Source organism: Oncorhynchus gorbuscha, linkage group LG13, assembly GCF_021184085.1.
Source record: "Oncorhynchus gorbuscha isolate QuinsamMale2020 ecotype Even-year linkage group LG13, OgorEven_v1.0, whole genome shotgun sequence".
NCBI classification, from domain to species: domain Eukaryota; kingdom Metazoa; phylum Chordata; class Actinopteri; order Salmoniformes; family Salmonidae; genus Oncorhynchus; species Oncorhynchus gorbuscha.
Genome location: NC_060185.1, coordinates 11523867 through 11546068, shown reverse-complemented (window position 1 = coordinate 11546068; position 22202 = coordinate 11523867). Strand labels below are relative to the sequence as shown.

The 22202-nt window shown below is 43.6% G+C and overlaps 2 protein-coding genes across 2 annotated transcripts in view; both read right to left on the bottom strand.

Moving 5' to 3' along the window:
• Window positions 1–2542: 2542 nt before the first annotated feature.
• Window positions 2543–6519, bottom strand: LOC123993875 (extracellular calcium-sensing receptor-like). Its single transcript, XM_046296333.1, has 6 exons — window positions 6338–6519; window positions 5741–6041; window positions 4855–5643; window positions 4027–4254; window positions 3669–3792; window positions 2543–3529 (listed from the first exon to the last, which is right to left on the bottom strand). The coding sequence occupies exons 1-6, from the start codon at window positions 6508–6510 to the stop codon at window positions 2613–2615; spliced, it is 2532 nt and encodes an 843-aa protein (XP_046152289.1). The 5' UTR covers window positions 6511–6519; the 3' UTR covers window positions 2543–2612.
• Window positions 6520–21655: 15136 nt separating this feature from the next.
• Window positions 21656–22202, bottom strand: part of LOC123992505 (extracellular calcium-sensing receptor-like) — a 3968-nt gene continuing 3421 nt past the window's right edge. Inside the window, exon 6 of the mRNA XM_046293702.1 lies at window positions 21656–22202. This exon is cut by the window's right edge and continues 721 nt beyond it. Coding sequence (XP_046149658.1) covers window positions 22007–22202 — 196 coding nt within the window. The 3' untranslated portion in view covers window positions 21656–22006.

Sequence of the window (22202 nt, the reverse complement as noted above, 5' to 3'; positions counted from 1 at the left end):
TAGACAGCTGAGTTGTTTATTACAACCACTGTAATATTACATGTAGGGTAGCCAATACATTACACGATACATGGAGAATACACATATATTCTTTATAACACATTTCATTGAGGCCTTGCTATGTGTTGATGGGGGTATGAATGCCACATGCCCATTGGTGTATTGACACACATAGGGTTGTGGCCCACAGGCCTATGAGGAGAGGTTTAAGAAGTCAATGTTGTTTTTGATGAGATAGTAGACCATGCTTGTCCAGAGCAGGCCTGTGAGACAGAGGCTCAGTAAGGGGCTTGTGTCTGGGCTCCTGATCTGGACCTGGACTGGACAGCAGCAGTCACTGAGGGGGTCACTGAGGGGGTCACTGAGGGGGTCACTGAGGGGGTCACTGAGGGGGTCACTGAGGGGGCCTGTGGAAGCACAGCAGGCTGTCAGTGGCCGCTGGGGTAGAGCAGTGAGAAACATAGTCAAAATAATACATTTTCTTTCTGCTTCATTATTGTCTTGACTTTGATCATGTGCGACCACACCCATGTAGATATGGCTGTGTGCCATAATGTGCGACCACACCCATGTAGATATGGCTGTGTGCCATAATGTGCGACCACACCCATGTAGATATGGCTGTGTGCCATAATGTGCGACCACACCCATGTAGATATGGCTGTGTGCCATAATGTGCGACCACACCCATGTAGATATGTCTGTGTGCCATAATGTGCTGTTGGATGTTTGTTCAGGACTTTTTGTACTTATTGAACATCTATGTACCCATGAAAGATCTCGTCCACCAGCCGGCTCTTTCTCTTTCGAACCATCTATCACAATGTCTCATGAAGAGACCGGAATGGAGCCCATGGCAGGAGCGGATTTACATTGGCTGATATCTCAGTCCTTCACCGTCCAACAAAACCCTGAGAACCTTCCCTCTGCAAACGAATTAGGCTAAACAAGGAAGTGAGTTCGGGAAATCAGGAAGAGTGCACGTAGTTCTCACATGTAAACTTCATATTTTGCCCCTTTGCACATTCATCTTCTGCACATCTTATCACTCCAGTGTTTAAATTCTATATTGTAATTATGTATCTACTATGGCCTATTTATTCCTTACCTCCCTCATCCTACCTCATTTTCACACACTATATTGTATTATTGACTCCATGTTTGTTTGTTCCATGTGTAACTCTGTGTTGTTGTTTGTGTCGCACTGCTTTGCTTTATCTTGGCCAGGTCGCATTTGTAAATGAGCACTTCATCTCAACTAGCCTACCTGGTTAAATAAAGGTGAAATAAATCAAATAATCAAATAATAACTCAGAATCAGTTGGGGCTTCCTAAAAGTCATATGATCATTGTGAGGTTTTCTGCAGTTTTCATGGTCAAACTGTAGCAGGCTCTCTCTATCCTGCCTTGATTTGAACCCTTCCCCTTTCAAGTAACACTTCATTGCACAGTGTTTCCAGGCTCTATTTTTTGGTATCAATTGAGCCTGTGGATGAGGTAAACCCATGACTGTCTTAGATATGATGTGTCTGTGGATGAGTTTAACCCACGACTGTCTTAGATATGATGTGTCTGTGGATGAGGTTAACCCACGACTGACTTAGATATGATGTGTCTGTGGATGAGTTTAACCCACGACTGACTTAGATACGACTGTCTTAGATATGATGTGTCTGTGGATGAGGTTAACCCACGACTGACTTAGATATGATGTGTCTGTGGATGAGTTTAACCCACGACTGACTTAGATATGATGTGTCTGTGGATGAGTTTAACCCACGACTGACTTAGATATGATGTGTCTGTGGATGAGTTTAACCCACGACTGACTTAGATATGATGTGTCTGTGGATGAGGTTAACCCACGACTGACTTAGATATGATGTGTCTGTGGATGAGTTTAACCCACGACTGTCTTAGATATGATGTGTCTGTGGATGAGTTTAACCCACGACTGACTTAGATATGATGTGTCTGTGGATGAGTTTAACCCACGACTGACTTAGATATGATGTGTCTGTGGATGAGTTTAACCCACGACTGACTTAGATATGATGTGTCTGTGGATGAGTTTAACCCACGACTGACTTAGATATGATGTCTGTGTTTATTATAGAAAGACTTAGAATAGGCCAATGGTCAGTATTCATCCTAAAGGGCTTTGGTTGACGCCTTTCCCAAAATATGTTTCTCAACTATCGTATATCATTAGTGTCACACCCTGACCATAGTTTGCTTTGTCTGGTTCTATGTTTTGTTTGGTCAGGGTGTGATCTGAGTGGGCATTCTATGTTACATGTCTGGTTTGTCTATTTCTATGTTTGGCCTGATATGGTTCTCAATCAGAGGCAGGTGTTAGTCATTGTCTCTGATTGGGAACCATATTTAGGTAGCCTGTTTGGTGTTGGGTTTTGTGGGTGATTGTTCCTGTCTCTGTGTTTGTTGCACCAGATAGGGCTGTTTCTGGTTTCCACGGTTGTTGTTTTGTATTATGGTCATGTTTAGTTGTCTTATTCAAAAACATGAATAGTAACCAAGCTGCATTTTGGTCCTCCTCTCCTTCTAGTCAGGAAAACCGTTACAGTTAGATGTCTTCCCCATAATATCTTTCTTTAATAACGTACATCATTGGATGTCTTCCCCATCACATGTTTCTTGGTGTTTTGCTCTGGCCTCAACAATATAATGAAACATTTAGGAGCAAAAATGCAGAAAAGTAAACCAAAACTGGAAGCCAGAATAGCAAAGATCTCCACAGCTACAGTGAACTTCCCAGGAGAGCTGACATAAGCTGGGATAAAGGTGATCCAGACTGCACAGAATATGAGCATGCTGAAGGTGATGAATTTGGCCTCATTGAAGTTATCAGGCAGCTTTCGAGCCAGAAAAGCCAGCACAAAGCACAAGAGAGCCAGGAGTCCTATATACCCCAACACAGCCCAGAAACCAATAGCTGATCCCACATCACACTCTAGAATGACCTTTTCCTTATAAGTCTTCATGTTCTTGTAGGGGAAAGGAGGGGAGACTGTTAACCAAAGTACACAGATCAGGACCTGTATGAGAGTGAAAGCCAGAACACTGAGTCTCTGCTGTGTAGGACCAAACCATTTCATGATATTACTGGCTGGAAGTGTAGCCCGGAAGGCCATCAACACCACTATTGTTTTCCCCAGAACACAAGACATGCAGAGGACGAAGGTGATCCCAAACGCTGTGTGGCGCAGTGAACAGGTCCACTCAGAGGGCCGGCCAATGAAAGTAAGAGAACACAGAAAACACAGAGTCAAGAAGAAGAGCAGCAGGAAGCTCAGCTCAGAGTTGTTGGCTCTGACGATGGGAGTGTCCTTATGAATTGAAAACACAACAGCTACCAGAGTAGTAACAGTGGACCCCAGTAAGGAGAAAAACACCAGAACTATGCCCATCATTTCTTCATAGGAGAGGAATTCAACTGGTTTCAACACACAGAGGTCCCTTTTTTCATTTGACCAATACTCCAAGTCACATCGATAGCAGCCGTTAGAATCTGTAAAAGGATTAGAACGTCATTCATTCCATGAATCAGTGTGTCCCTGTGTCAGGTGTTTTTTGATATCTATTAGTCCTGTTGGGCAGTGACAGAGCTTGAAAGTATTGAAGGTAGCCCTAAATGCATTATATATTACCTGTGATATTACTGATCTCTCCCTCCGCACATGGTACACAGTCATAACAGCATACAGGCTTTCCTTTCTGTACAGCCTTACGAGTGCCTGTGGGACAGCTCTCACTGCACACTGATGCAGGTGCCTGTAGAGAAATACAACATGCCTGAATATTGGTGTATTTTAACTAAATAAACGTGCAGAAATGGTTTAATGTCAATACTTATGGAAGATATATTACCAATGCAAAAGACGAAAATTGAGATAGACTATGTGGAATATATATATACTTTATAGAATGCATGTTTTACATTTGCAGTGGTTTGAGGTATGCATGTGCTATGCTTTTGCAACATAGTCAACATGTATTTAGTCCTACCTCTGCCTGGCCCCCTGCCCAGACTAGTTTTCCCTTGTTGAAGGTAATGCGCTGTTCAGGGGGCATCGAGGAATCATACAGCCCCACAACATGGAACTGCAGGGTCCCATCCTCCTCCTGCTGCCAGTTCACTAGGTCGTAGTAAGCCACCACATCTCCGTTATCATCAAACCAGATTTCCTCTCCTGTCTTTACTCTAAACCTCACCTCATTTAGGTACTGTAGCACCTGCTCAACAACATGGAGAGAGAGAGAGAGAGAGAGAGAGAGAGAGAGAGAGAGAGAGAGAGAGAGAGAGAGAGAGAGAGAGAGAGAGAGAGAGAGAGAGAGAGAGAGAGAGAGAGAGAGAGAGAGAGAGAGAGAGAGAGAGAGAGAGAGAGAGAGAGAGAGAGAGAGAGAGAGAGAGAGAGAGAGACACACACAGAGAAAGAGAGACAGAGAGACAGAGACACAAAGAGAGACACAGAGAAAGAGAGACAGAGAGACAGAGAGAGACACAAAGAGAGACACAGAGAAAGAGAGACAGAGAGACAGAGAGAGACACAGAGAGAGACACAGAGAAAGAGAGACAGAGAGACAGAGAGAGACACAAAGAGAGACACAGAGAAAGAGAGACAGAGAGACAGAGAGAGACACACAGAGAAAGAGAGACAGAGAGACAGAGAGAGACACAAAGAGAGACACAGAGAAAGAGAGACAGAGAGACAGAGAGAGACACACAGAGAAAGAGAGACAGAGAGACAGAGAGAGACACAAAGAGAGACACAGAGAGTGGGATGATTCATAAGATATGTTATTTATGTTTTGTCGTATCTGGAGCTTGCTCACCTGCTGTGGTGTGTAGTCTGGTCTTTTGCCACTGTCTGTGTCATTCTTTAAGTCTGTCAGTAGGTTGTGCAGAGCGTGTGCAATCGCATATACAGCTGTGTATACTTTATTGGGTATTCTCAGCTCTGACATGTCAGTGTATTGGTTATTCAGCTTTGCTAAGCTCTCTGTTCCTGTGCACAGCGTGCTGCTGCCCCCCTCGAAGGAGCACTGGAACACAGTCTCCCAAAACTCCCTGAGCAGGGTGTTGTCTGGCGCCTGGGAGGGGTGCACCTTGTCTAGGAACTCCTCCAGACCATCCAGCCTGGCATTCCTGATGGCAAAGCCCACCGCCCCCCTCAGGAAGCCGTAGGCCTTGTTCTCCGTCAGCATTCTGGCTGTGATCCAAGCCTCGCTGCCCACCCACTGCAGCCCTGGGTCTCCCTCCAGGGCCATCTCATTCATCAAGGGAACGATGTCCCCCAAGCCCATGAACAGTACCACCACCCTGGCTGTGGCCCTCCGGATGACCTTGACGACTTCCAGGAGCTTCTCTCTGGGGTCTGTGCGGTGGATGGACTCTTGGTACTCTACACAGACCCCTTCATGCCACGCTGCCTCCATGAATGTGGCCATGCCGTTGTTTCCATAGTCATTGTTGCTGTTCACCACTCCCACCCAGTTCCATCCAAAGTGTTTGACCAGCTTTGCCAGGGCTCTGCTCTGGTAGAAGTCACTGGGGATGGTTCTGAAGAAGGAGGGGAACTTTTTTTTGTTACTCAGACAAGCACAGGTGGCAAAGTGGCTGATCTGTGTGGAAGAAACGGGAAGATTTGAATTGATCTTTCATACATAGCTGACATTGATGAAACTACCTCTAAAGAGCAACAACCAGAAGGTGTCTCACCACAGGGATGCTGAATGGTCCGACCAGGGATGATATTCCGATGGTGGATGTGGAGCTTGACTCCCCTACAATACCCAACACGGCTGGAGATCTGGAACAGGAGGAGGAGTCTCCCAGGCTGTCCTCAGGCCCAGGGCTGTTCATTAGGGCCAGGGCTGAGTGGATGGCCAGGGGGGCATAGCTACAGGAGTCATAGACCTGGTAACCCAGAGACAGCCCTGGGAGCAGATCACTGCTGTTGTTGATCTCCTCCAGGGCAAAGATCAGGGTCTGTGCAAACTGGAACTCACGTTGGTTGATACTAGACAGCGGTAACAAACCAAAAATAAGTTTGTTGAAGCTAGGAATTGCAAATGCCATAAATCAGATATGCCAGCAAAACGAATATACTCGTTCGAGATTAGTTGAGTATTGTGTTTAGTATCACAGAAACAATTTGTATACTTGTTTTGTCCAAAAAATAAATGCACAGATCATTTACAATAGTGTTATTAAGCACTGTGCCTAATTTCAGTGAGACACAAAAAAAATCTATCTTGATGAGAAATATTCCCTAACAGCTAAAAATTCCCGCACACAGTTTTTTTCAACACATACCTGATACAGGGTGTTTTCTCTGGTCTGGAGGTGAATGAATGGACCTTGAAGAGGGCATTCCTATGTAGAGGGAACACTGCCCCAATGTTGATGTCCCCCTCGGCAGACAGGATAGGCAGAGCGGGTTGGCCCAGCAGAGAGCAGATTGGTGCAGGAGCAGCCATACCCCTCATCACCACCACCAGCAGCCGGAGAACCACTCCTGTACTCAGTGCCATGCCAGCCTTCAGCAGGGCAGCTGTGTCTGTGAGGGCAGACAGAAGGGTTCCTCTTTTATAGAGGTGAAAGTGCCCCGTAAGACTCTGGAACTGCCCATACACTCCCTCTCAACGAGTGGGATGTGGTTCTAGTGTTTATTGTGTCCCCGGGGTACAGGATGAGAGAGGGAGGTGGGATAGTGACAGAGGCTGGGTTACGCTGCTAATTTGAGCAAGCAGTGGATAGATAAGTGCAACCTCTGTCAGTATCCCAACTCCCTCTCTCATCATAGACCAGGTTTTTGTCTCGCTCATGGTTTGTCCCGGGTACGTAACATGATAGTCGCAAAGAAGGCCCTGATTGGTGAATCACTGATCTAGCTCTTTGTCTTTTGGTAATCCTAGGGACAAGCCCACCCAGTGCTTTTTACAAAGTGTTTTCAAACATATTTGACACACTTCAACAGACTGTACCATTAAAATGTTTGGACACAACTACATATTCAAGGCTTTTTGTTTATTTTTAATATTTTCTACATTTTTGAATAATATTGAAGACATCAAAACTATGAAATTCCACATACGGAATCATGTAGTAACCAAAAAAGTGTTAAACAATATATTTTATACTTGAGGTTCTTCAAAGTAGCCAACCTTTGCCAGTTGTTTCTTTGGCTCCTGAGTGGCGCAGCAGTCTAAGGCCCTGCATTACAGAGCAGGAGGTGTCACTACACTCCCTGGTTTGATTCCAGGCTATATCACATCTGGCTGTGATTGGGAGTCCCATTGGGCAATTGAGTCCCATTGGGCAATTGAGTCCCATTGGGCAATTGAGTCCCATTGGGCAATGCAAGAAGCTTGGATATGCATATAGATAGAAAGCACTCTAAAGTTTCCAAAACTGATAAAATAATGTCTGTGAGTATAACAGACCTAATATGGCAAGCGAAAGCCTGAGGACAATCCATCCAGAATTTTATTTTTGGAGCTCACCACTGAATACAATGGCTGGGAATGGGAATATAAAAGGAAGACCTCTCAGATTGCAGTTCCTAGGGCTTCCACCATATGTCAACAGTCTTTAGAAAGAGTTTCAGTTGAAAAATTAGCTAGAATTTGAAGTATTAGTAATTGGCTCCCATTTTGGCTGTAGTGTTTGTTGCTGTCACGTTCTGACCATAGTTCTTGTGTGTTTTCCTTGTTTTAGTGTTGGTCAGGACGTGAGCTGGGTGGGCATTCTATGTTGTGTGTCTGGTTTGTCTATTTCTATGTTTGGCCTGATATGGTTCTCAATCAGAGACAGGTGTTAGTCATTGTCTCTGATTGGGAACCATATTTAGGTAGCCTGTTTTGTGTTGGGATTTGTGGGTGGTTGTTTCCTGTCTTTGTGTTTTATGCACAGTTAGGGCTGTTTCGGGTTTCACGTTTATTGTTTTGTATCCTGTTCATGTTTGAGTTACCTTATTAAATTAACATGAACTCTAACCACGCTGCATTTTGGTCTGCCTCTCCATCCCAGGAAGAAAGCCGTTATAGTTGCGTGTTCCGGTGAGGGCGTGCACTTTGTTTTTTATCTCCGGTAATGGTCTCCGGTATTCTCTGTCTTAAATTGTATTGTTTATTTACATATTAGGGTACCTGATGATTGATTAGGAACGTTGGTTGATATGTGTGGAAGAAGTTTATTGGTAATTTACAGGTTTCATTTGTATTTTTTTAAATTTTATTTCACCATTATTTAACCAGGTAGGCTAGTTGAGAATAAGTTCTCATATGCAACTGCGACCTGGCCAAGATAAAGCATAGCAGTGTGAACAGACAACAGAGTTACACATGGAGTAAACAATTAACAAGTCAATAACACAGTAGAAAAAAAGAAAAAGAAGGGAGTCTATATACATTGTGTGCAAAAGGCATGAGGAGGTAGGTGAATAATTACAATTTTGCAGATTAACACTGGAGTGATAAATGATCAGATGGTCATGTACAAGTAGAGATATTGGTGTGCAAAAGAGCAGAAAAGTAAATAAATAAAAACAGTATGGGGATGAGGTAGGTAAAAATGGGTGGGCTATTTACCGATAGACTATGTAAAGCTGCAGCGATCGGTTAGCTGCTCAGATAGCAGATGTTTGAAGTTGGTGAGGGAGATAAAAGTCTCCAACTTTAGCGATTTTTGCAATTCGTTCCAGTCACAGGCAGCAGAGAACTGGAACGAAAGGCGGCCAAATGAGGTGTTGGCTTTAGGGATGATTAGTGAGATACACCTGCTGGAGCGCGTGCTACGGGTGGGTGTTGCCATCGTGACCAGTGAACTGAGATAAGGAGGAGCTTTACCTAGCATGGACTTGTAGACGACCTGGAGCCAGTGGGTCTGGCGACGAATATGTAGCGAGGGCCAGACGACTAGAGCATACGGGTCGCAGTGGTGGGTGGTATAAGGTGCTTTAGTGACAAAACGGATGGCACTGTGATAAACTGCATCCAGTTTGCTGAGTAGAGTGTTGGAAGCAATTTTGTAGATGACAGGATCGGTAGGATAGTCAGTTTTACTAGGGTAAGGAGGCTTTGTTGCGGAATAGAAAGCCGACTCTAGATTTGATTTTCGATTGGAGATGTTTGATAGGAGTCTGGAAGTAGAGTTTACAGTCTAGCCAGACACCTAGGTACTTATAGATGTCCACATATTCAAGGTCGGAACCATACAGGGTGGTGATGATAGTCAGGCGTGCGGGTGCAGGCAGCGAACGGTTGAAAAGCATGCATTTGGTTTTTACTAGCGTTTGAGAGCAGTTGGAGGCCACGGAAGGAGTGTTGTATGGCATTGAAGCTTGTTTGGAGGTTAGATAGTACAGTGTCCAAGGACGGGCCAGAAGTATATAGAATGGTGTCGTCTGCGTAGAGGTGGATCAGGGAATCGCCCGCAGCAAGAGCAACATCATTGATATATACAGAGAAAAGAGTCGGCCCGAGAATTGAACCCTGTGGCACCCCCATAGAGACTGCCAGAGGACCGGACAGCATGCCCTCTGATTTGACACACTGAACTCTGTCTGCAAAGTAGTTGGTGAACCAGGCAAGGCAGTCATCAGAAAAACCGTGGCTACTGAGTCTGCCGATAAGAATATGGTGATTGACCGAGTCGAAAGCCTTGGCAAGGTCGATGAAGACTGCTGCACAGTACTGTCTTTTATCGATGGCGGTTATGATATCGTTTAGTACCTTGAGCGTGGCTGAGGTGCACCCGTGACCATCTCGGAAACCAGATTGCACAGCGGAGAAGGTACGGTGGGATTCGAGATGGTCAGTGACCTGTTTGTTGACTTGGCTTTCGAAGACCTTAAATAGGCAGGGCAGGATGGATATAGGTCTGTAACAGTTTGGGTCCAGGGTGTCTCCCCCTTTGAAGAGGGGGATGACGATATGAGAGGTTGAACAGGCTGGTAATAGGGGTTGCGACAATGGAGGCGGATAGTTTCAGAAATAGAGGGTCCAGATTGTCAAGGCCAGCTGATTTGTACGGGTCCAGTTTTTGCAGCTCTTTCAGACCATCTGCGATCTGGATTTGGGTAAAGGAGAACCTGGAGAGGCTTGGGCAAGTAGCTGCCGGGGGGGTGGAGCTGTTGGCCGAGGTTGGAGTAGCCAGGCGGAAGGCATGGCCAGCCGTTGAGAAATGCTTGTTGAAGTTTTCGATAATCATGGATTTATTGGTGGTGACTGTGTTACCGAGCCTCAGTGCAGTGGGCAGCTGGGTGGAGTTGCTATTGTTTTCCATGGACTTCACAGTGATCCCGGAACTTTTTGGAGTTGGAGCTACAGGATGCAAATTTCTGCCTGAAGAAGCTGGCCTTGGCTTTCCTGACTGACTGCGTGTATTGGTTCCTGACTTCCCTGAACAGTTGCACATCACGAGGACTATTCGATGCTATTGCAGTCCACCACAGGATGTTTTTGTGCTGGTCGAGGGCAGTCAGGTCTGGAGTGAACCAAGGGCTGTATCTGTTCTTAGTTCTGCATTTTTTGAACGGAGCATGCTTATCTAAAATGATGAGGAAGTTACTTTTAAAGAATGACCAGGCATCCTCAACTGACGGGATGAGGTCAATGTCCTTCCAGGATACCCGGGCCAGGTCGATTAGAAAGGCCTGCTCACAGAAGTGTTTTAGGGAGCGTTTGACAGTGATGAGGGGTGGTCGTTTGACTGCGGCTCCGTAGCGGATACAGGCAATGAGGCAGTGATCGCTGAGATCCTGGTTGAAGACAGCGGAGGTGTATTTGGAGGGCCAGTTGTTCAGGATGACGTCTATGAGGGTGCCCTTGTTTACAGATTTAGGGTTGTACCTGGTGGGTACCTTGTAAGTCGCTCTGGATAAGAGCGTCTGCTAAATGACTTAAATGTAAATGTAAATGTAAATGATTTGTGTGAGATTGAGGGCTGAGGGGGGTCGGTAGCAGGCAGCAACTGTGAGAGACTTATTTCTGGAGAGAGTAATTTTCAAAATTAGTAGTTCGAACTGTTTGGGTATGGACCTGGAAAGTATGACATTACTTTGCAGGCTATCTCTGCAGTAGACTGCAACTCCTCCCCCTTTGGCAGTTCTATCTTGACGGAAAATGTTATAGTTGGGTATGGAAATCTCTGAATTTTTGGTGGCCTTCCTGAGCCAGGAGTCAGACACTGCAAGGACATCAGGGTCAGCAGAGTGTGCTAAAGCAGTGAGTAAAACAAACTTAGGGAGGAGGCATCTGATGTTGACATGCATGAAACCAAGGCATGCATTTTGAATGATGGAAACCGGTGGATTACTGAGTCAAGCGCACCAATGAAACATACTTTTTTGAGATATATAAAGAAGGACTTTATCGAACAAAAGGACCATTTGTTATGTACCTGGGTGTCACGCGCTGGCCATAGAGAGGCTTTTTATTCTCTATTTTGGTTAGGCCAGGGTGTGACTAGGGTGGGCATTCTATGTACTTTTTTCTACGTTTTGTATTTCTATGTCTTGGCCTGGTATGGTTCTCAATCTGGGACAGCTGTCTATCGTTGTCTCTAATTGAGAACAATACTTAGGTACCCTTTTCCCCCACCTGTTTTGTGGGAAATTAACTTTGACTTTTTTCAGGGCACATACCCCAAAGCTTCACGGTTTGGTTTTTCATAAAAAGCAAATGTACGCTTTCCATGCTGCACCTTGGTCCAGTCCTTCAGCCCGCTGTGACACTAGGACCCTTGTGATTGCAACCAGATGAAGATCGTCAAAGATAAGTGATTTATTTTATCTATATTTCTGACTTTCATGACGCCTCTGCTTGGTTGGAAAATGTATGTAATGGTTTTGTGTGCGGGGCGCAGTTCTCAGATAATCGCATGGTGTGCTTTCGCCATAAATGCTTTTTGAAATCTGATGAAATGAGGCTGGATTAACAAGAAGATAAGCTTTTAAATGATGTATGACACTTCAGTTTTCAAGAATGTTTAATATTCCGATTTCTGTCATTTGAATTTCGCGCTCTGCAATTTCACCGAGGTGGAACGCTAGCTTCCCAATGATCCCGAAGGAATTAACTGACTTGCTTAGAGTTAATTAGGGCTAGCTGTCCCGCTAGATGAACACAAGCCGGTGAAATTGGAGGGCTCGCAATTCAAATAAATATGCGTAATATTAAATATTAACAAACATACAAGTGTCTTAAATAATTTAAAAGCGTAACTTCTTGTTAATCTAACTGCGTTGTCAGATTTCAATGAGGCTTTACGGCGAAAGTATCCATGCGATTGTCTGAAGACAGTGCCCCACATCAACATATTTTTCAACCAGCACAGGCTTCACAAAATCACAAATAGCAATTAAATAAATCATGTACATTTGAAGATCGTCCTCTGTTTGCAATCCCAAGGGTCCCAGCTACAACATGAATGGTTGTTTTGTTCGATAAAATGCTTCTTTATATCCCAAAAGGTCAGTTTAGTTGGCGCCACCGATTTCCGTAATCCACACGTTCAACATGCAGACAAAGGAGTCCAAAAAGGTAAAGCTAAACTTCGTCCAAACAAGTCAAAAGACATTTCTATTCAATCCTCAGGTACTTAAAACATAAATAAAATATTTCCTACGGAAAGTAGTATGTTCAACAGAAAAGGAAATCCGTAAGCGCACTCCCTCTCCCTCACTAGCCGAATTTACTTAAGGTGGTATCCTAAGAAAAACTCAAAATACTTGTTTGTTTTTCAGAAAAGGAGCCTGAAACCTTGAATAAAGACTGTTGACATCTAGTGGAAGCCATAGGAATTGCAATCTGGGAGACAGATACACATAGAAACTATAGGTTTCCATAATAAGAGCCTGGGAGCTCAAAAAATAAAAATTATGTTCTGATTTTCTTCAGATTTTTGCCTGCCATATCAATTTTGTTAACTTCTTGCATCGAGCCATCCTGGTTCCGGTATCGTGACTACAGCCTCAAACTCATTACCATAATGCAACGTTAACTATTCATGAAAATCGAAAAAGAAATGAAATGAATCTATTTGCTCTCAAGCTTAGCCTTTTGTTAACAACACTGTCATCTCAGATTTTCAAAATATGCTTCTCAACCATTGCAAAACAAGCATTTGTGTTACAGTATTGATAGCTAACGTAGCATTTAGCATAGCATTTAGCGTAGCATTTAGCGTTAGCATTCAGCAGGCAACATTTTCACAAAAACCAGAAAAGCATTCAAATAAAATAATTTACCTTTGAAGAACTTAGGATGTTTTCAATAAGGAGAATCTCAGATAGCAAATGTTCAGTTTTTCCTGAAAGATTATTTGTTTAGGACAAATCGCTCCGTTTTCTGCGTCACGTTTAGCTACGAAAAAAAACCTGTATCCAGGATTGTGTAAATCTATCCGCAAGCTCATTAGCATAACACAACGTTAACTATTCATGAAAATCGCAAATGAAATGAAATTAATCCATTTGCTCACAAGCTTAGCCTTTTGTTAGCAACACTGTCATCTCAGATTTTCAAAATATGCTTTTGAACCATAGCTAAACAAGCATTTGTGTAACAGTATTAGCATTTAGCCTAGCATAGGATTATGCCTCTATTTCAGCATGCAACATTTTCCACAAAAAACAGAAAAGAATTCAAATAAAATCATTCACCTTTGAAGAACTTCAGATGTTTTCAATGAGGAGACTCTGTTAGATAGCAAATGTTCCATTTTTACAAAAAATATAATTTGTGTCGACTAATCGCTCCGTTTTGTTCATCACGTTTGGGTAAGGAAAAAAAAAAGTCATTAAAACGCGAACTTTTTTCCAAATTAACTCCATAATATCGACAGAAACATGGCAAACCGATGTTTAGAATCAATCCTCAAGGTATTTTTCACATATCTATCGACGATGAAATCCATCGTGGCAGTTTACTTTCTCTTCTGAAGAAATGGAACGTGCATGGACCTACAGATTATGCAATAATTTCGACACAGGACACCGGGCGGGACACCAGGTAAATGTAGTCTCTTATGGTCAATCTTCCAATGATATGCCTACAAACACGTCACAATGCTGCAGACAATGGCGGGAAACGACAGAAAGCGCAGGCTCATTCCTGGCGCATTCACAGCCATATAAGGAGACATTGGAACACAGTTCCTTCAGAATCTGGGGCATTTCCTGTATGAAACTTCATATTGGTTTCGCCTGTAGCATTAGTTCTGGGGCACTCACAGATAATATCTTTGCAGTTTTGGAAACGTCAGAGTTTTGTCTTTCCAAGGCTGTCAATTCCATGCATAGTCGAGCATCTTTTCGTGACAAAATATCTTGTTTAAAACGGGAACGTTTTTTATCCAAAAATTAAAAGAGCGCCCCCTATCTCGAAGAGTTTAAAGTCTCAGACATTTTTCAATATTTTCGGAAACTTCAAAGTGTTTTCTATCCAATGCTACCAATTATATGCATATCCTGGCTTCTGGGCCTGAGTAACAGGCAGTTTACGTTGGGCACGTCAATCAGGTTGAAATTCAGGAAACTAGACCCTATCTCAGAGCGATTTTAAAAATAAAACAAATGTGTTTTAAATGGCCTTGACAGCTTTTTCCCACTCTTGTCATTCTCTCATCCATCTTCATGAGGATTGCTTTTCCAACAGTCTTGAAGGAGTTCCCACATACATTGAGCACGTGTTGGCTGCTTATCTTTCACTCTGCATTCGAACTCATCCCAAACCATCTCAATTGGGTTGTGGGGTGATTGTGGAGGTCAGGTCATCTAATGCAGCACTCCATCACTCTCCTTAGTCAAGTAGCCCTTACACAGCCTGTTTTGGATCATTGTCCTGTTGAAAAACAAATGATAGACCCACTAAGTGCCAACCAGATGGGACGGAGTATCACTGGGATGGGGTTTCAATGCTTCACGGAGGGAACCACACATGTGGAGATCATTCATTCACCTACTCTGCATCTCACAAAGACACAGTGGTTGGAACCAAAAATCTCAAATTTGGACTCATCAGACAAAATGACAGATTTCCACTGGTCTACTGTCCATTGCTCGTGCTTCTTGGCCTAAGCAAGTCTATTCATCTTGTTTGTGTCCTTTAGTTCTAGCAGCAATTCGACCATGAAGGCCTGATTCACACGGTCTACTCTGAACAGTTGATGTTGAGATGTGTCTGTTACGTGAGTGAACTCCATGAAGCATTTATTTGGCTGCAATTTCTGAGGCTGGTAATTCGAATGAACTTATCCTCTGCAGCAGAGGTAACTCTGGGTCTTCCTGTCCTGTGGTGGGCCTCATGAGAGCCAGTTTCATCAAAGCGCTTGATGGTTGTTGCAAATGATCCGTATTGACAAAAATTCATGTCTTAAAGTAATTATGGACGGTTGCTTCTCTTTGCTTATTTGAGCTGTTCTTGTCATGATATGGACTTGGTCCTTAACCAAATAGGGTTATCTTCTGTATTCCACCCCTACCTTCTCACAATTTAACTGATTGTCTCAAATGCATAAAGAAGGAAATCAATTCCACAAATACAATTTTAGCAAGGAAAACATGTTAATTCAAATGCATTACAGGTGACTACTTCATGAAGCTGGTGGAGAGAATACCAACAGTGTTCAAAGCTGTCATCAAGACAAAGGGTGGCTATTTTGAAGAATCACAAATCTAAAATATATTTTGATTTGTTTAACACTTTTTGGGGTTACTACATGATTCTAAATGATTATTTCAGGTTATGTCGATAGAGGACTCTTTTTACTGTGAGAATAGATACTTTTATACCTGTTTCCTCCAGCCTCTTCACAAGGTCCTTTGCTGTTGGTCCTGTGCACTTTTAAATCAAATGTAAACACCAAATCTTTCCATTTCAACTGCAACTTACTTTAGAATAAATAGTGAATCATGCAAAGTTGGCCAATATTTGACGGTATTTGTATATGATACTGTGTCCCTGGAAGGGAAGCTGCAACTGTTATTGTTGTGTTAGAGGATGAGATGGGGGGCCTTGAGGTGTTTCCTCCCCTGGGGCTGAACTCTGTGGTATTAGCAGCAACTCCTCTGTACCTGTAGAGAGTCGTGTGTGTGTGTGTGTGTGTGTGTGTGTGTGTGTGTGTGTGTGTGTGTGTGTGTGTGTGTGTGTGTGTGTGTGTGTGTGTGTGTGTGTGTGTGTGTGTGTGTGTGTGTGTGTGTGTGTGTGTGTGTGTGTGTGTGTGTGTGTGTGTGTGTGTGTGTGTGTGTGTGTGTGTGTGTGTGTGTGTGTGTGTGTGTGTGTGTGTGTTAAAGGTCCTGCATGTCTGCAGCAGGTAGTCTGTCTGTCTGCCTGTTTGTCTTCCTGCCCTGTGATTTTGTTAACACTTTAACATCTTGAGATAGCCTGACCACCTTCGACAACGTCCTCATGTTCATGTTTGAAAATCCATTATTTGACCAAAGGTAATAATCAATTCTCTTGTTGAATGTGATGTATTTAAATTCACACAACACTAAAAACACACAAGTGACGTTTGTTTATTAAGGTGGAAACATGCAGCAGCTGTTGTCCTCACAGATCATTACAGAAACATTTGAGAAATACTGTCTCAGATAGTAGGCATTTTCTAAAATATGTTAAAAACATTATAATGTTATTTGATATAATGTCATAATGTTATGTTGTGTTATAACGTACATCATTGGATGTCTTCCCCATTATATGTTTCTTGGTGTTTTGCTCTGGCCAAAGTATAATGAAACATTTAGGAGCAAATACGTAGAACAGTAAACCAATACTGGAGGCCAGAATGGCAAAGATCTCCACAGCTACAGTGAACTTCCCAGGAGAGCTGAGATAAACTGGGATAAAGGTGATCCAGACTGCACAGAATATGAGCATGCTGAAGGTGATGAATTTGGCCTCATTGAAGTTATCAGGCAGCTTTCGAGCCAGAAAAGCAGCATAAAGCACAAGACAGCCAGGAGTCCTATATCTATTGGCACCTGCAATGAAGCGTGGGTTGTTTACATTAGGGACCAATGTGACACAATCAGCTACACTCTATACTGTTATAAATGACAGCCTACAACACCTAGCATGCATTTACAAAATTCTGTGTCCATTCTAAGGAGCTGTTGTTGAATGTATGTTGCCTGTCTGCAAGTAACGAGGCATCAAAGAGACCCACAGTAACTCACGCCACACCGCCATCCTCCTTCGGTTACCACCACTACTACCACTAGGCCTACTTCCACTAGGTCTACTACCACTTCTACCATTAGGCCAACTACCACTAGGCCTACTAACACAACAACTACTACCACTAGGTCAACTAGCCCTCGGTATACTACCACTACTACCACTACTACTAGTCCTACTACTACTAGGTCAACTAGCACTAGGTTTACTACCACTACTACCACTACTACTAGTCCTACTACTACTAGGTCAACTAGCACTAGGTTTACTACCACTACTACAACTAGGCCTACTACCACCAGGCCTACTACTTCCAAGCCTACTACTACTAGGTCAACTAGCACTAGGCCTACTACCACTACAACTACCACTACTACTGCTACCACTAGGTCCTACTACCACTACTACCACTACCACCACTAGCACTTGGCCAACTACCACAACTACTACCACAACTAGGCAAATACCACAACCACAGCTACTACTAATACCACTAGGCCTACTACCACAACTACAACTAATACCACTAGGCCTACAACAACATCTACCACTACCACTACTGCTACAACCACTACTACTACCACCACTAGGTCTACTTCCACTACTACTACCACTAGGCCTACTACCACAACTAACTCCACTACCACCATGTCTATTACCAGTACCACTACTACTACTACAACTACTACCACTACTACTACTAGGCCTACTACCACTACTACTACTACTAATACCACTAGGCCTACAACCACTACTTCTACTACCACCAGACCTGTGTCCACTACTACAACTGCTACTACTACCGCTAGGCCTACTACAACTACAAATACTACCACTACTACTAATACCACTATAGGCCTACTACTACCACTTCTATTAATACTACCACTAGGCCTACAACCACTACCAGTACTACTACCACTAGGCCAACTGCCTCTACTATTACTACTACCACTATGTCTACTACCACTAGGCCAATTACCTCTACTATTACTACTACCACTAGGTCTACTACCACTAGGCCAATTACCTCTACTATTACTACTACCACTAGGTCTACTACCACAAAGACTACTACCACTACTACTACTAGGTCTACTACCACAACTACTAATTCCACTTCCCCTACTACCACAACCACTACAACTACTACTACCACTAGGTATACTACCACAAAGCCTACTACCACTACCACCACAAGGTCTACTACCACAACTACTAATACCACATGGCGTACCAGCAAAACTATAACTTACACTACTACTACCACTAGGTAAACTACCACTACGCTTACTACAACTACCACCACTAGGCCTACTACCACAACTTCTACTACCACCACTAGGCCTACTACCACAACTACTACTAGGCCTACTACCACAACTACCACTAGGGCTACTATCACTAGGGCAAATACCACGAGGGCTACTTCCACTAGGGATAATACTACTACTACTACCACCACAACTACTAATACCAATAGAGCTACCACTAGGGCTACTACCACAACTACTACTACCACTAGGTCTACTACCACAACGACTATCACAACTACTACTAATACCACTTGGCCTAATACTACAACTACTACCAGCACTACCACTACTACTTCAAATACTACTACTACAAACAATACCACTATGGATACTACCACTACTACTACCACTCGGTCTACTACCACTCGGTCTACTACCACTCGGTCTACTACCACTCGGTCTACTACCACTCGGTCTACTACCACTACTACTACCACTAGGCCTACTACCACTACCACTAGGCCTACTACCTGTACTACCACTATGACTACTACCACTACTACTACTACTACCACTAATACTACTACTACGACTAGGCCTACTACCACTACCACTACTACTACTACTACTAATACTACCACTAGGCCTACTACCACAACTACTACTACTAGGCCTACTACCACTACTACTACAACTAATACTACTAGGCCTACTACAGCTACTACATCTACTTCTCCTCCTTCTCCTCCTCCCGTTCCCAGGTGTTCCAAAATTGTTCTTTAACTGTCTCCATAAGAGAACCCTATTTTACACCGCTGCTACTCTCTGTTGTCATCATGTATGCATAGTTACTTTAATAACTAACGGTGCCCCCGCACGTTGACTCTATACTGGTACCCCCCTGTATATAGTCTCACTATTGTTATTGTACTGCTGCTCTTTAATTACTTGTTAATTTAATTTCTTATTCTTATCCATATTTCTTAGAACTGCATTGTTGGTTTGGGGCTTGAAAGTAAGCATTTCACCATAAAGTCCAGACCAGTTGAACTCAACATTACATTACATTTAAGTCATTTAGCAGACGCTCTTATCCAGAGCGACTTACAAATTGGTGCATTCACCTTATGACATCCAGTGGAACAGTCACTTTACAATAGTGCATCTAAATCTTAAGGGGGGGGGGTGAGAGGGATTACTTATCCTATCCTAGGTATTCCTTAAAAAGGTGGGGTTTCAGGTGTCTCCGGAAGGTGGTGATTGACTCCACTGTCCTGGCGTCGTGAGGGAGTTTGTTCCACCATTGGGGGGCCAGAGCAGCGAACAGTTTTGACTGGGCTGAGCAGGAGCTGTACTTCCTCAGTGGTAAGGAGGCGAGCAGGCCAGAGGTGGATGAACGCAGTGCCCTTGTTTGGGTGTAGGGCCTGATCAGAGCCTGGAGGTACTGAGGTGCCGTTCCCCTCACAGCTCCGTAGGCAAGCACCATGGTCTTGTAGCGGATGCGAGCTTCAACTGGAAGCCAGTGGAGAGAGCGGAGGAGCGGGGTGACGTGAGAGAACTTGGGAAGGTTGAACACTAGACGGGCTGTGGCATTCTGGATGAGTTGTAGGGATTTAATGGCACAGGCAGGGAGCCCAGCCAACAGCGAGTTGCAGTAATCCAGACGGGAGATGACAAGTGCCTGGATTAGGACCTGCGCCGCTTCCTGTGTGAGGCAGGGTCGTACTCTGCGGATGTTGTAGAGCATGAACCTACAGGAACGGGCCACCGCCTTGATGTTAGTTGAGAACGACAGGGTGTTGTCCAGGATCACGCCAAGGTTCTTAGCGCTCTGGGAGGAGGACACAATGGAGTTGTCAACCGTGATGGCGAGATCATGGAACGGGCAGTCCTTCCCCTCAACACATGTGACTAATACAATTTGATTTGATTTACTATGACCATTGTTTCTACTACTACTACTACTACATACAGATACATTTTTGCAAGCTGAAGCGAGTTACACAATTCATAGAAAATTACCATTCTATCGTTTTCATTTATTTGTGTCTTTCTCTAGCTCTGTGATAATTCAAGTAATACTGGAGATCTAGAGATATTAGACAGCTGAATTGTTTATTAAAACCACTGTTATATTACATGAAGGGTAGCCAATACATTACACGATACATGGAAAATACACATATATTCTTTATAACACATTTCATTGAGGCCTTGCTATATGTTGATGGGGGTATGAATGCCACATGCCCATTGGTGTATTGACACACATAGGGTTGTGGCCCACAGGCCTATGAGGAGAGGTTTAAGAAGTCAATGTTGTTTTTGATGAGATAGTAGACCATGCTTGTCCAGAGCAGGCCTGTGAGACAGAGGCTCAGTAAGGGGCTTGTGTCTGGGCTCCTGATCTGGACCTGGACTGGACAGCAGCAGTCACTGAGGGGGTCACTGAGGGGGTCACTGAGGGGGTCACTGAGGGGGCCTGTGGAAGCACAACAGGCTGTCAGTGGCCGCTGGGGTAGAGCAGTGAGAAACATAGGCTATGTCAGAATTATTGTCTTGACTTTCATAATGTGCGACCACACCCATGTAGATATGGCTGCTTGGCATAATGTGCTGTTGGATGTGTGTTCGGAACTTATTGAACATCCATGTACATGTGACAGATCTCGTCTACCAGCCGGCTCTTTCTCTTTCGAACCATCTCTCACAATGTCTCATGAAGAGACAGGAATGGAGCCCATGGCAGGAGCGGATTTACATTGGCTGATATCTCAGTCCTTCACCGTCCAACAAAACCCTGAGAACCTTCCCTCTGCAAACGAATTAGGCTAAACAAGGAAGTGAATTCACGTCTCTCTCTCACATGCAAATGTCTCATTTTGCTCCTTTTGTACCCCAGTATCTCTACTTGCAAACTCATCTTCTGCACATCTTATCACTCCAGTGTTTAAATTCTATATTGTAATTATGTATCTACTATGGCCTATTTATTCCTTACCTCCCTCATCCTACCTCATTTTCACACACTATATTGTATTATTGACTCCATGTTTGTTTGTTCCATGTGTAACTCTGTGTTGTTGTTTGTGTCGCACTGCTTTGCTTTATCTTGGCCAGGTCGCATTTGTAAATGAGCACTTCATCTCAACTAGCCTACCTGGTTAAATAAAGGTGAAATAAATCAAATAAGAAATATGCCCAAACTCAGAATCAGTTGGGGCTTCCTAAAAGTCATATGATCATTGTGAGGTTTTCTGCAGTTTTCATGGTCAAACTGTAGCAGGCTCTCTCTATCCTTGATTTGAACCCTTCCCCTTTCAAGTAACACTTCATTGCACAGTGTTTCCAGGCTCTATTTTGTGGTATCAATTGAGCCTGTGAATGAGTTTAACCCACGACTGACTTAGATATGATGTCTCTGTGTTGATTATAGAACGACTTAGAATAGGCCGATGGTCAGTATTCATCCTGAAGGGCTTTGGTTGACGCCTTTCCCAAAATAATATCGTCATTAGATGTCTTCCCCATAATATCTTTCTTTAATATCGTATATCATTAGATGTCTTCCCCATCATATGTTTCTTGGTGTTTTGCTCTGGCCTCAGCAATATAATGAAACATTTAGGAGCAAAAATGCAGAAAAGTAAACCAAAACTGGAGGCCAGAATAGCAAAGATCTCCACAGCTACAGTGAACTTCCCAGGAGAGCTGACATAAGCTGGTATAAAGGTGATC

Bases quoted from the DNA above. Each gene is read 5' to 3' on its own strand.
- LOC123993875 (XM_046296333.1), bottom strand. From the start codon at position 6,510: ATGAGGGGTATGGCTGCTCCTGCACCAATCTGCTCTCTGCTGGGCCAA. The intron at 6,042-6,337 runs GTATGTGTTGAA...ACCGCTGTCTAG, and splicing joins GAGAAAACACCCTGTATCAG to TATCAACCAACGTGAGTTCC. The intron at 4,255-4,854 runs GTGAGCAAGCTC...GTTGTTGAGCAG, and splicing joins CAGACTACACACCACAGCAG to GTGCTACAGTACCTAAATGA.